The sequence below is a fragment of the Piliocolobus tephrosceles genome, chromosome 15 (assembly GCF_002776525.5).
Source record: "Piliocolobus tephrosceles isolate RC106 chromosome 15, ASM277652v3, whole genome shotgun sequence".
Lineage (NCBI taxonomy): Eukaryota > Metazoa > Chordata > Mammalia > Primates > Cercopithecidae > Piliocolobus > Piliocolobus tephrosceles.
In genome coordinates, this window is record NC_045448.1 from 106,801,617 (window position 1) to 106,815,152 (window position 13,536).

The 13,536-nt window shown below is 53.7% G+C and overlaps 1 protein-coding gene across 4 annotated transcripts in view; it reads right to left on the minus strand.

Annotated features, from left to right (window-relative positions):
- Positions 1 to 13,536, minus strand: part of LOC111542212 (tyrosine-protein kinase ZAP-70) — a 26,555-nt gene that overhangs the window by 9,224 nt on the left and 3,795 nt on the right. For all 4 annotated transcript variants that reach the window (XR_002731480.1, XM_023211446.1, XM_023211445.1 and 1 more), the window contains 2 exons: positions 5,048 to 5,470; positions 4,230 to 4,390 (listed from right to left, as the gene is read on the minus strand). Coding sequence is in view for 3 of the 4 variants with exons in the window: in XM_023211444.2 (XP_023067212.1) it covers positions 4,230 to 4,390; positions 5,048 to 5,470 (584 nt within the window). In the remaining variant the exon portion in view is untranslated. The remainder of the gene's footprint in view (positions 1 to 4,229; positions 4,391 to 5,047; positions 5,471 to 13,536) is intronic.

Consider the following 13,536-nt stretch of genomic DNA (forward strand, 5'->3'; position numbering starts at 1 on the left):
ACACGAGGTCAGGAGATCGAGACCATCCTGGCTAACACGGTGAAACCCCGTCTCTACTAAAAATACAAAAAACTAGCCGGGCAAGGTGGCGGGCGCCTGTAGTCCCAGCTACTAGGGAGGCTGAGGCAGGAGAATGGCGTGAACCCGGGAGGCAGAGCTTGCAGTGAGCTGAGATCTGGCCACTGCACTCCAGTCCTGGCGACAGAGCGAGACTCCGCCTCAAAAAAAAAAAAAAAAAAAAGAGGTGGGAGGTGGAGCCAGGATTCAAATGCATTTCTGACTCTACAGTTAATTGCTACCTAAGACTAACACCCAGCTCTGTCACAGGTTATCTGTGAAACCCTGAATAAACTGCTAATCCTCACTGGGCTTCGGTTTCCTTATGTATAAAATGAGATAACTGGTCTAAATCATAACTTCTTGACCTGAAAAGAGTTCAAAGGACGAGGTTCAGGACCAACCATGATCTTGTATAACTGTCTGCAAAGTCCTCGAGGTGAATATGTTTTGGGGGATTGTGAAAGGGGCAGTCAGTAGGATTCCAAAGAGGTCTGCGGTCCAGGAAAGGATAAGAAACACTTGACAGGCCAGGTGTGGTGGCTCACGCCTGTAATCCCAGCACTTTGGGAGGCCGAGGCGGGCAGATCACCTGAGGTCAGGAGTTTGAGACCATCCTGGCCAACATGGCAAAACCCTGTCTCTACCAAAAACACAAAAATTAGCCGGGCGTGGTGGTGCACGCCTGTAGTCCCAGCTACTCAGGTAAGCTGAGGCAGGAGAATCACTGAACCCGGGGGACAGAGGTTGCAGTGAGCTGAGATTGCACCAGTGCACTCCAGTCTGGGTGACAGAGCAAGACTCCATCTCAAAAAAAGAAACACTGGACAATGTACTCTCTTAAAGGCCCTTTCCAGGGCAAGTTTCTTTTCAAGTCAAATCAGCCGATTCCATAAAATGCTGCCAATAACACAGAAACTGCTTACAGCTGTTGGCCCTCGCCCTCCTGAGACTCCTCTCATCTCAGTAGACTGGTTAACTCTAAGCCTGTCATGAGCTCTGCTGTGTTACACAAAAAGTGTTTGAACTTTTCCTTCGGGCAGTGAAACCTTTGCCACACCATACTATACGTGGAAGCCTAAGATAGCAAACAGATCAAAGCTGAGCTGCTGTTGTCATTCAAGCAGAATGGGGGCCCTAATCCCACCTGTTCAATCCTCCACTCACTCTCCCGCCCCCTAGAATCCTCTGTCACTCTCAGGAGGCTTTCGGGAATCTGGGGGAAATTTTTAAGCCATTACAGTGGCAGAATCATGACCTGTATGTGTGTGTGTGAGTGCAGGATGAAGAAAAGAGATGGGGGCGGGGAGGGAAAGAGAACAAGAAAGGGAAACTGAGAAGAGAGGCAGAGACTGCGGGGATGAAAAGCTACATTGGGGATGTAGGGGGAAACCAGAGTAGAAACTCAGATTATAAAATCAAAGACAGGCCGGGTGCGGTGGCTCAAGCCTGTAATCCCAGCACTTTGGGAGGCCGAGATGGGCGGATCACGAGGTCAGGAGATCGAGACCATCCTGGCTAACACAGTGAAACCCCATCTCTACTAAAAAATACAAGAAACTAGCCAGGCGAGGTGGCGGGCACCTGTAGTCCCAGCTACTCGGGAGGCTGAGGCAGGAGAATGGCGTAAACCCGGGAGGCGGAGCTTGCAGTGAGCTGAGATCTGGCCACTGCACTCCAGCCTGGGCGACAGAGCAAGACTCCGTCTCAAAAAAAAAAAAATAAATAAATAAATAAAATCAAAGACAGATGAATTTACATTTTATGAAGGAGAAAGCAGAGACGGGAGGAAAGAATCAGCTACATCAATAGGAAGGGCTTAGAGCCTTCTTTGTGTCCAGCCTGGGGAGAGCCCCTGGACTCTCAGGCACCTGGGGTAGCATGTCTGGACGAGGGAGATATGAGCATGTGAGACGTGTGAGCTAATGTTAGTAACCTCTTGGCGAGGGTCACACATGGGGTGGGGTGATGCAACATCTGGAGGAAGGTGGGTAACACCTGGACCAGCCATCACCATGTACTGCAAGACGGAGCCCTCCAGAGGCAGCCCCTGCCCTCAGGCTGACAGTCCAAAAGGAAAGAGAGACAGCCCCCAACACCCATGTTCACAATGCCCATACCTTCAAGAACAACCCCCTTGGTCCAATCCTACAACCAACCTTTTGCAAAAATGGCTCCCTGCATTCCTCTCCCTTAGGGAGTCCCTTTCCTACAGTGACTTTGGTTTTGGTCGTGTGACTTGCTTTGGCCAATAGGACATCAGTGACATTACAGAAACAAAGGCTTGAACTTGCCCTCTCCTCTCCGACTGATCTTGGGAACCCTGCACCACCACCACACGAACAAGCCCCAGCTCCTTGCTGGATGATGACTCCACTGGGCCAGCTCATCCCCATCACCCAGGTGACACTGAGCCAACGGCCAGTCATGTGAGTGTAGCCATCCCAGCCTATTCAGGCCCAGCCTAGATGACCCAAATCAGAACTGCTTAGTTAGCTCACAGAATCGGGAAGAGTAATAACTATCATTTTGAGCCAATAAATCTTAGGGCTGTTTGTTACGTAGCAAAAGCTAACGGATACAAATGCAAAGGTTTCCTCTTAGAGAAAACAGCCCTGTCCTGAGCTGTTCAGAAGTTGTGCCAGCAGTTGAGTATTACCTGCAACATGTATCTAAGAACTCCCTCAGAAGCCTTGGAAACTCCACTCCAATTTATAGCCTAAATCTGAATCTGTACGGTAGGGTAAAAAGAGTTGTTTTATCAGCCCACAACAGAATCTTGGAGAGGGAGCTGCATCTTGCAAAGAAGACTGCAGGCAATCTACAGAAACTTCACATGGGTGAGGAAAATCAAGGGATGTGGTCATTTCCTCCAAGTGGGTTGACCTCAGGAGAGGAAACAGCCCTGGGGGAAGCAGGTGAGCCGAGGGATCTGCCGGGCGGGGGCTCAGGCCAAGAAGCACTCACGAGAAGGAAGGCCCAGGAATTGTCCCCACAGATTTCTTGGGGGAAGACACTGGGCTTCCTGAGGTCATGGAAAAGAGGCAGCACCAGTTTCTCTGTATTCTGAGGCCTGAGTGACCTCAGCTGCACCTGGATACCATCTGTTATAGAAAAGATCCCGCGTCCAAACCAGAAAGCAAGAGCCCCAGCAGGGCTGTCGAACACTCAGAGTTTTAAAAAGAGCTTTTGAGAGATTTTTTCACATTAACAAATTCACAAACAGCCACACGGCCTCAGCTGTGGCTCAGACACGCACGTTCACCCACATATAAAAGCTAACTTTTACCACATTTTTCCTATGTCAGTTACCATCCTCTCGCTTCACACGTACTAATTCATGTCATCCTCCTGGAGGACCCCGGGGGAGGTACTGCTGCCAACCACAGGACAGTTAGAGGGGGCTGCTTCATCACTCGCCCGGGGACCCCACTTCACCTGGGCGAAAAGCTGAAGTCCCTGCCCTGCCCTCACCTCCTCCCATTCTCCCCCTCACCTACCCAGCTCCAGGCACATGGCAATGTTTCCGGAACACACCAGGTAGACTCCTGCCTCCTGATCTTTGCACCAGCCATTGCATTTTCCAGGAACAGCCTTCCCCCTGAAAGCTGCACAGCTCACTCCTCAGCTTCTTTCCCTTACTCAAAAGCCACCTACTCAGGAAGGCCCCTTCCGACCACCTGATCTAAAATTGCAACCCCCCTCCCCACCTGCACACAAGGCACTTATACCATCTGACAGGGTCTCTATTTTACTGATTCCTTTTCTTGTCCACCCGCCCCATGAAGACAGGCACTGTGTCTGTTTGGCTCATTGCCATGTCCTCAGTGCCTGATACACAGTAGGTATTCAGTAAATATTTGTTGATTGAAGGAGGGGAAACAGGCGGACAAATAAGGTCTGCTACTTGCCCCAAGGGCCACAGCCAGCAGGTGGCAGAAGCGGGATTCCAAGCCAGGCCAAGGGACCGACTCTGGAGGCTTTCCTGGTCACTGCCTCTACTTCCCCATGCGCAAGCTCCTTTGCACATCAGAAACGCATAAACCCACTTGCACATGGGAGCACAGGCACACCCTCAGGGCCCACCTGCACGCTCACATCTGCCCCAGTCCCCAGGATCCCTGCCAACGAGCCCCAGTCCTCAGCGCACCCAAACCCCGGGCCCCACATACAGGAACTTGCCGTCCGTCTGGGTCCCAGAGTACAGTTTGCGCTCGGCCTCCTCACGCGTCAGGCTGCTGTGGTACCAGGGCATCCGCTCGTGGGCCGTCGTAGCAATAAGTTTCTCCACCTGCGGTGCCTGGCTGATGATGGCCTGCTCCAGGGCCTCGCCCTATAAAAGGAGAGTCGAGGAGGTCTGTAGGTGTGGCCAAGTGCTCGCCACAGGAACCCCCTTCCGGGAGCCCCGTCCCAGAGGACTCCCCACCCCACCTCACCCAGGCGTCCCTAGCGCGTGTTACGCAGGTTGTCCAGGACCACTTCCTTGCCACCTCCATGGTCCCCTCCCCAGTCCAGCTAGGGAGGAACCACCCCCACCTTCCAGCACGGCCCCAAGCGTATCTCCAGCTTGAAGACCTAATTCAGGTACTTGTGCAGGGCAGCGTCACTCAGGCTGCGCAAGACTACAGCCCATCTTCCCAGACAGCCGCCCTACCCTAAGGGCTCACCCTAGCCCCGCGCACCCTCCTCTCAGCCCCGCCCCCAGTCCAAGCCTCGCCTTCGCCCGGCCCAGTGCATCCCTCCACCTTCCCACCTGGCACAGTAGCGCACCATAGCATCGCTCAGCCTGCGGAAGGCGACCGCCACCGCGGAGCCCCTACCTCTGAGGCCTCCTTTCAGGTTCTTCCCCAACCAGTGCCCCACCTCTCCAGCTTCCAAAGGGCACCGAATGGGGAAGACGACCTTTTCCTCCCTCCTATCCCCCAAAACCCCGGACTGCCCCTCTCGGGCCACGCCTCTCTAGACCGCGCGCCCCAGGCTGCGCTCTCACCTCCAGCTTCCAGGTCTGGCGCACGTAGTCGCGCACCATGGCGTCGCGCAGGCAGTCGAAGACGCCGGGCTGCGGTTCGAGGCCCGACGGCCGGTTGCACGGCTTACGCAGGTTGCAGGGCAGCCCGTCGGGGTCGCGCGAGTAGAATTCGCAGAGCTCGGCGGGTCCACAGTGAGCCTTGCCGCCGGCGATGGCGTAGGTGCCGTTGAGCTGGCGCTCGATGGGAAAGTGGTGGAAGCGCACGTCGTGCACCAGCGACAGCACATAGCCGCCCAGCGAGCGCAGGCACTGGCGCAGCAGGAAGAGCCCGTCCGCCATGCCCGCCAGCTTCAGGTGCTCCTCAGCCTCGGAGCGCGAGATGCTGCCGTAGAAGAAGGGCAGGTGCGCCGCGGGGTCTGGCATCGCCCCTGGGCCTCCCCAAACCTGCGGATTCACAGAGGGTCGGAGGCACATCAGGGCCTTCCTGAACCCGGCGCGTGGGGTCCAGAGACGGCGCAAGAGACTCCGCGTGGAGGGCATCAGTGCCGCAGGCTGAGCGCGCCAAGGGGGCAGAGCCTGCTCTGTGCCAGAGTCAACCTGGAGAGAAGCCGCAGCCTGCTGGGCACAGATCCAGAAGTCCCAAACCCCCCTCTGACCTTCCAGAGACATTATGTGGACACTCAGGCACGCCAACTGGTCCCCAAGCACCAACACCTGTACCCATCCCTTCATGTCCCAACCACGTGCTGAATTCTTGTGTTTCAGGCCCAGTGCTGGGGATATGCACGCTCCAGGCAGACGCGGTCCCACCCCGCCCTCCCGAACGCAACACTCTATGGAGAGAGAGCCGAGAGATAAACTGAGAAAGAAACAAAAACCATCATTACAGACTGAGGTCGGCATTACAAAGGAAATAAGTGGAGTGACATTAAGAGAGAGAGCAGGTGGCTCTCGCCAGGAGGGTCACCTTCTCCGAGGAGCTAGCATTTGAGTGGAAATCTGAAGGAGGAGCCAACTTTTCAAAAAGCGTGGTGCACAGCGCATCAGGGAGAGGGGACGGCACGCACAGAAGCCCTGAGGCCGCACCCAGCTTTGTTCACCCAAGGGCCCTACCTCTCAGCCTCCCCTGTCGCTTCCGCTGACCCTTTCCCCTCGGCCTTAGCAGGCCCCCCTCGCCTTGCCCTCTGAGGCCTTCCTTGGCAAGTTTCTACGGAGCATATGCTAATTTGAATATCCGTCCCTAGGGGACTGGTTAAATACATTAGGGTTTAATCTCAAAGTGAACTTTGATACAGCTATTAAACAAACAAAACGTGTGATTGAGGGGAGGAGGAATTAAGGCTATTTAGACGGATGGACATCTGGTAAGGCAGATAACTTAAAATTGCCTGCCCTCAGCTTTCTGGGGTGATGGTGACGTCCTGTATATTCACAGGGCTTAGGTTACACAAGTGTCTGATCTTGCCAAAACTAAGAGAACGTACACTTAAGATGTGTTCATGTAATTGTATTTGCCTCCCTCAATTAAAAAAAAAAACAAAATATTCATAAAATATTGAACCCTAGGTAACAATCTGCATGCAGAAATGTTTAGGAGTGATGGGAACTGAGGACTGTAATCTAGTTTGAGAGCACCCCCCAAAATAACACTGATGGATGGGCACACAGAGCGAGAGAGACGGATAAAAGGTTAGACAGCCAGAGAGACACGGTTGACTCCTGTTTTCTCTGCAGTTCTATAAAGTCAACGCAAACACTGAACTAGCAAATATAGAACCATCCCTCCTAGGGGAAATGTAGAGTTAAATTCCTAGGAGCCTCTGTTTACATTTTCATCAACTGATCAAGACATAACCTTGTTTTTTTTTTTTTTTTTTTTTTTTGCGAGTTTCTGCTTAAAGACACCTTATTTAATATACCTGGTTGATTCACTGACATTGAACACTTAGCCAACAGCACTGTAAGTTTATCTGACATGTTTTCTCCATAAGGCACATACAGCCTTCTGGCCCTTAGGAATGCTAGACAGCATTTCAGCACTATGGTTGGGGGCCATGTTAACCAGTGACATCACCAACAAAAAGCACAAACATTCAAAATATATGAGGCCGGGTGCGGCTGCTCATGCCTGTCATCCAGCACTTTGGGAGGCTGAGGCAGGTGGATCACTTGAGGTCAGGAGTTAGAGACCAGCCTGGCTAACATGGTGAAACCCTGTCTCCACTAAAAATATAAAACATTAGCCAGAGGTGGTGGTGGGCACCTGTAATCCCAGCTCCTTAGGAGGCTGAGGCAGGAGAACCTCTTGAACCCAAGAGGTGGATGTTGAAATAAGCCAAGATCAGGCCACTGCACTCCAGCCTGGGCAACAAGTGCGAAACTCTATCTTTAAAAAGATAAAGTAGGCCAAGCGTGGTGGCTCACGCCTGTAATCCCAGTACTTTGGGAGGCCAAGGCGCGTGGATCACAAGGTCAGGCGTTGGAGACCATCCTGGCCAACATAGTGAAACTCCGTCTCTACTAAAAATACAAAAAATTAGCCGGGCATGGTGGCAGGCGCCTGTAATCCCAGCTACTCAGGAGGCTGAAGCAGAATTGCTTGAACCTGGGAGGTGGAGGGTTGCAGTGAGCCGAGATCACGCCACTGCCACTGCACTCCAGCCTGGGTGACAGTGCGAGACTCCAATCTCAAAAAAAAAAAAAAAAAACAGGATAAAATAAAAAAACAAAATATGTGGCACCACCACCAAATAGAACATGAAAAAGACTGGCCAGGTGCGGTGGCTCATGCCTCTAATCCCAGCACTTTGGGAGGCCAAGGCAGGCAGATCACAAGGTCAGGAGATGGAGACTATCCTGGCTAACATGGTGAAACCCCGTCTCTATTGAAAATACAAAAAATTAGCCGGGCGTGGTAGCGGGCGCCTGTAGTCCCAGTTACTTGGGAGGCTGAGGCAGGAGAATGGCGTGAACCTAGGAGGCAGAGTTTGCAGTGAGCTGAGATCACACCATTGCACTCCAGCCTGGGCGACAGAGTGAGACTCCGTCTCAAAAAAAAAAAAAAAAAAAAACATGGGAAAGACACTTGTCTGCTGCATGAGAACGTTTGCCTTGTGCATCCTCAGTGGGAACATCTGTATCGAGTGACTCATATTTTTGCCACTCTGTATGTCTGAGAATGACCACAAAAGTGCCACGTTGGTTTTAGGGTTTCAAATAATTGTTAACAAGTAGGTGAATTCACAAATAAGAACTCCACAGTGTTGATCAACTGTATGTGATAAAACAATTATAGCAAATCATTAACTGTTGAATCTAGCAGGTGAGTTGTTGGTGTACAGTTAATTCTATTTTCTGCATATGTATAAGTTTTCATAGAATGTTGGGAAAAAATACCTCTCCATAGCGGTTACGAGGCGTTTCTCTACTAAGAGAGGCCCAGCAAGGCTACTCAGGCATAAGTTTGCATTGGAGAAGTGACCTTGGGTGCCCTTCTTAGTTATGCAAATGGAACCAAGGGGTAAAATGAATGCTTTTGTGAATCGAGAGAGGCTTCCTCTGCCCTGGGTGTCCAGGGATGGGCTCTGGAGCTGAAAGGAAGGTACTGGAATGGGAATCAGGTGAGGTCTGGATCAGAGTAGCTGGAGGAGGGGCCAGGATCTGCATTGTAACCCGATTAATTGTGATGGTGAGTTTGGGAGGGCCAAGCTTGAGGGGGGTCCTGGACAGGTGAGTGTTCCACAGATTCGTAAGGGACTGCATTTGTGGCTCCACCTGGAGAAACAGGTCACCATTCCACAAGAGTGTTTTTAAAAAGTCATGAAGTGGCTGGGCGAAGTGGCTCACGCTTGTAATCCCAGCACTCTGGGAGACCAAGGCAGGTGGATCACATGGGGCCAGTAGTTTGAGACCAGCCTGGCCAACATGGTGAAACCCCGTCTCCATTAAAATACAAAAATTAAGGGCCGGGCGTGGTGACTCACGCCTGTAATCCCAGCACTTTGGGAGGCTGAGGCGAGCGGATCATGAGGGCAGGAGATCGAGACCATCCTGGCTAACACAGTGAAACCCCGTCTCTACTAAAAAAAATACAAGAAATTAGCCAGGCGAGGTGGCGGGCACTGTAGTCCCAGCTACTCGGAAGGCTGAGGCAGGAGAATGGCGTGAACCCGGGAGGTGGAGCTTGCAGTGAGCCGAGGTGGTGCCACTGCACTCCAGCCTGGGTGACAGAGTGAGATTCTGTCTCAAATAAATAAATAAAATAAAATAAAATACAAAAATTAGCCAGGCGTGGTGGCGGGCACCACGCTACTCAGTCCCAGCTACTCAGGAGGCTGAGGCAGGAGAATCGCGTGAACCCAGGAGGTGGAGGTTGCAGTGAGCTGAGATCATACCACCTCACTCCGGCCTGGGCAACAGAGCAAAACTCCATCTCAAAAAAAGAAAAAAAAAGTCATGAAGGCTCCTAGGTATTCACTCTAAAGAAATGGAAATTTACATTCGCACAAAAACCTACCCAGGAACCTTTACAGCAGTTCTAGCCACAATTGCCAAAAATTAGGGATAACTTAAATGTTTCCCAGCAGATGAATGAGATACGCCGTGGGACATGCCTATCGTGGAATTCTACTGGCAATGAGTGGAACAACATACGGAGACACACGATTCCACGGATACATCGCAAAGGCCTCCGGCTGTGTGAGAGAAGCCAGGCTCGAAGGGCTACTGTGATTCCACGTACAACTGCAGGGATGGAAAACGCACCAGGGGTTGCTGGGTGCTGGGGGTCGGGGAAGGAGTGATGACAGAGGGCAGGAGGGAATTCGGGGCAACAGTCTGTATCTTGATTGATGTGGTAGTCTCTGGGCTGTATGCATTTGTCAAATCTCAGAATTTTTCACTAAAATGATATAAAAAGTTTATTGTATGTAACTTATACCCCAAATTTTGATTAAGGTGGAAAGGAATTGGAAGATACAAACACAATGGACACTAAAAATGCTAATGAAAATAGGAAAAGTGATTAAGGGCTGTCTACACTCCCGTCCCTATGTCCCTGACTCCCAGCCTTCTCAGCCAGACCCATGGTCTGAGCGCACTCCCTAGGCTGTTCTCCAGCACTGATAGCACCCCTGGCAGTCTGTGGGCACCAGACAAGCCCTCTGTGACCTCCTCAATCCTGGGTCCCCTGAGTGGCTGACACCAATGACTCCTCCCTCCTGCTTGAGCCTCACAGACCTCTCTGGTCCTTCACAATCCCCTGGCTTGCCTCTGCCCTCTGACCATCCTGCTCACTTTCCTTCCCCCAGCCCCGTCCCCTTACTTGGGTCATCCTGTCAGTAGCCATACATGCTGCCACACCCACCTCTCCCTGCGCCCAGATCTCTCGCCTGACTGAGGTTGGTGCTGGCATCATCTCCTTTGATCTCCAGCAACTGTTTCCATTAATACAACCAACTAAGATCCAGACGGCACGCTCATGCTGCCTGTGGCTGGCTGAACCCCACAGTCCATTTCCACAGAGCTGAGCTCCAGAGTCTGCAAGCTGCTCCTTGGCAATTCTTCCCCAAGGCCTCCTTTGCTCAAGACCCTACTGTCGACTGCATTGGATCTCCCCGGCCCTCTGCCCCAGCTGAGCTGTGCTACTTGCTTTCCCTCAAAGGACGTTCATACTTTTATCCACACAGCACCCTCCACCTAGTGCACCCTTCCGTCTCCCCTCCATCTTCTCCAACCCAGCCAGCCCTTCCTTGAAGACTCCTGGAGCCACTCCCACAAAGCATGAGGACGCGGGATAAGGCAGCAAACTGAGGGCTTCTCCAAGGACCATGGGTGCAGGGTAGCAAAGCTGGTCCCCAGGGCCGGAAGCTGTGGCAGGAAACTGTCGCCAACACAGTTTGAGAAGCTCCTCCCCACGTGGCCACAGGTGCAGCCTGGGTAGCTGCAAGCAGGTTAGGGCAGAAGAGGAGATGAGGGAGGCTCAGTGCCCAGCCCAGGGCTGGCATCCGTGACCGGAGCCTAAGGAGTCCCAGAAGTATGCTTTCTTCCTGTGCATCTCAGCTGCATCCCAGCTTCCCTGTCCCACGGCCCAGGAGGACAACCGTAATCACAAGCACCACCCACAGCAGGCAGGTCGGGTGGTGGGCGGCTCCTCTTCCACCCCTGGGGCCTTTCTGGACTGTCCTCACTAGTAAAACATGGGGCCCAAGTTCCCAGTGACCCCACGGCCAGAGATGCTGGGGAGGCCTGAGAAGGTGGGCAGAGGTGGCAGAGATGAAAAGTCCGGGGGCAAGAGGGGGGAGCATTTGCCACGCAGTGGCTAACCAGAGTGTCTGCTGTCAGTGAGCTGCACTGATCTACAGCTCCCCGGGATGACCCCAGACCCCAGGCAGGGGATCAGATTTTCTGTTCTCAGCTGTGTCCCTGCAGACTCGCAGCCCTCCCAGGAGACACCCACCCTGAGACCCACCCCGGCCCTCGTCCTGCCTGGGCCACCCCAACGGGCAGGACTTGGGTTAGGAGCCCTATCCCTCAGTCCCCAGCGAGCCTGTTCATTCCCCAAGCCTGGCCTAAGGTTCTCCCCAGGCTGACCCCAGCCAGCTTCCTCTGGAGCTCACAGTTCAGAGATCCTAGTTTGGCCTTCCCAGAGCTTACAGCCCCAGGATCCCAGCAGAGAGATCACAGCAGAGCAGCCATGGGGCACCTGCCCCACGCTCACAGCCCAGGCCCTGGGAGGATGATGGGAGGAAGCCTTGGAGCCTGGTCAGAAGGACCTGCCTGGAACCTCACCATTTACCTGGCCTCCTGGGGTAAAGGCCTGGAACCCCACCATTCACCCGGCCTCCTGGGGTAGAATCCTGGAACCCCACCATTCACCCGGCCTCCTGGGGTAGAGTCCTGGAACCCCCCCATTCACCTGGCCTCCTTGGGTAAAGGCCTGGAACCCCCCCATTCACCCGGCCTCCTTGGGTAAAGGCCTGGAACCCCCCCATCCCCCGGCCTCCTTGGGTAAAGGCCTGGAACCCCCCCGCCATTCACCCGGCCTCCTGGGGTAAAGGCCTGGAACCCCACCATCCACCCAGCCTCCTTGGGTAAAGGTCTGGAATCCCCCCATTCACCCGGCCTCCTTGGGTAAAGGCAGTGCTAGATGACAGCTGTTGCAGAGAGATGAGATTCCCCAAACATGCTTCAAAGGAAAAAAGAGTCAAGGGGTCAAATACAGTTTCAAATGCTGTGAAAAGCACATTAAAGGCTCCGAGAAGACCACATGGAAGGACCCCTCTCAGCGTCACTTAATTCCCACGCCTATTCCGCAAAGCCGTGAAGGTCTACTGTTTCACAGAACATTCTCCGGGCATCAAAAGCCCCCATTACATGCCCATCGTCAGAGCAGAGGTATCACGCCAAAGCCACAGGACCTGGTGGGAGTGGGCAGGAGCAGCACAATCTCCACGTGTCCCCCCAGCCACAGGCTCCACATGTCCCCTCAGCCAGAGGCTCCGTGTGTCTCCTCAGCCAGAGGCCCAGAGGCTCCATGTGTGCCCCCAGCCAGAGGCTTCCCATGTCACCCCAGCCAGAGGCTTGACATGTCCCCACCCAAGGCACTGCTGGAACGGGGCCCTGGCTGCCTACTGCCCCCGCACCATCCTGTTCCCACACCATCTCCTGGCTCTCTCTCTCTCTCTGAACTCCCAGTCCTCGCCTGAGACCCTAAGTCCCTCTGAAGCCGTGTTTCCTGCTCCTTAATCCCCAAGATGTGCTTGGGCGCCTGTGCCTACCAGCAGAGGCTGCATAGGCACTGGTTGCCAGCAGATGCCAGCTTGGTGGCACCATGAGCCACACAGCAGCCGTGAGCCATGGCGACAGGCTCCTCCTTCATATGTCTTTCCTGACTGCAGGGATCGGATTCCAATCATGGGATCCTGGACCCACCACATGGTCACGGTGCAGCCTGAGCAGCGAGTGAAGCTCGCCACACCTCTGGAAAGCAGGGCCAGTGAAGGTGCCCAGCCCTGGGGCTGCAGGGACTCCCTGGGGTGAGACTTGCTGGGTCTCGTCACGCCATCACATCCTCCTCTTTTCTGCTGGAAGCCCTCCAGGCTCCCACCTCACTCGAGGTAAAAATGCAAGTCCTCAGGGCGGCCCCCAAGGCCCTTCATGATGCCCGTCACCCCCTGCCACTCGCTCCCCTCCAGCCACATGGGCCTCTTCGTGTTATTCGTTCAGGTCCCTTGAACAAACCAGGCATGGTGCAGCCTCGGGGCTTTTGTACTGTCTGTTCCCTCTGCCTGGACACTCTTCCCCCAACACCTTCCACTTTATTCAGGTCTCTGTCTAAGTCACCTCCTCCAGGAGGCCTTCCCTGACCTCCCTCTCTTTTTTTTTTTTTTTTTTTTTTTGAGACGGAGTCTCACTCTGTCACCCAGGCTGGAGTGCAATGGCGCGATCTCAGCTCACTGCAAACTCCGCTTCTTGGGTTCACGCCATTCTCCTGCCTCAGCCTCCTGAGT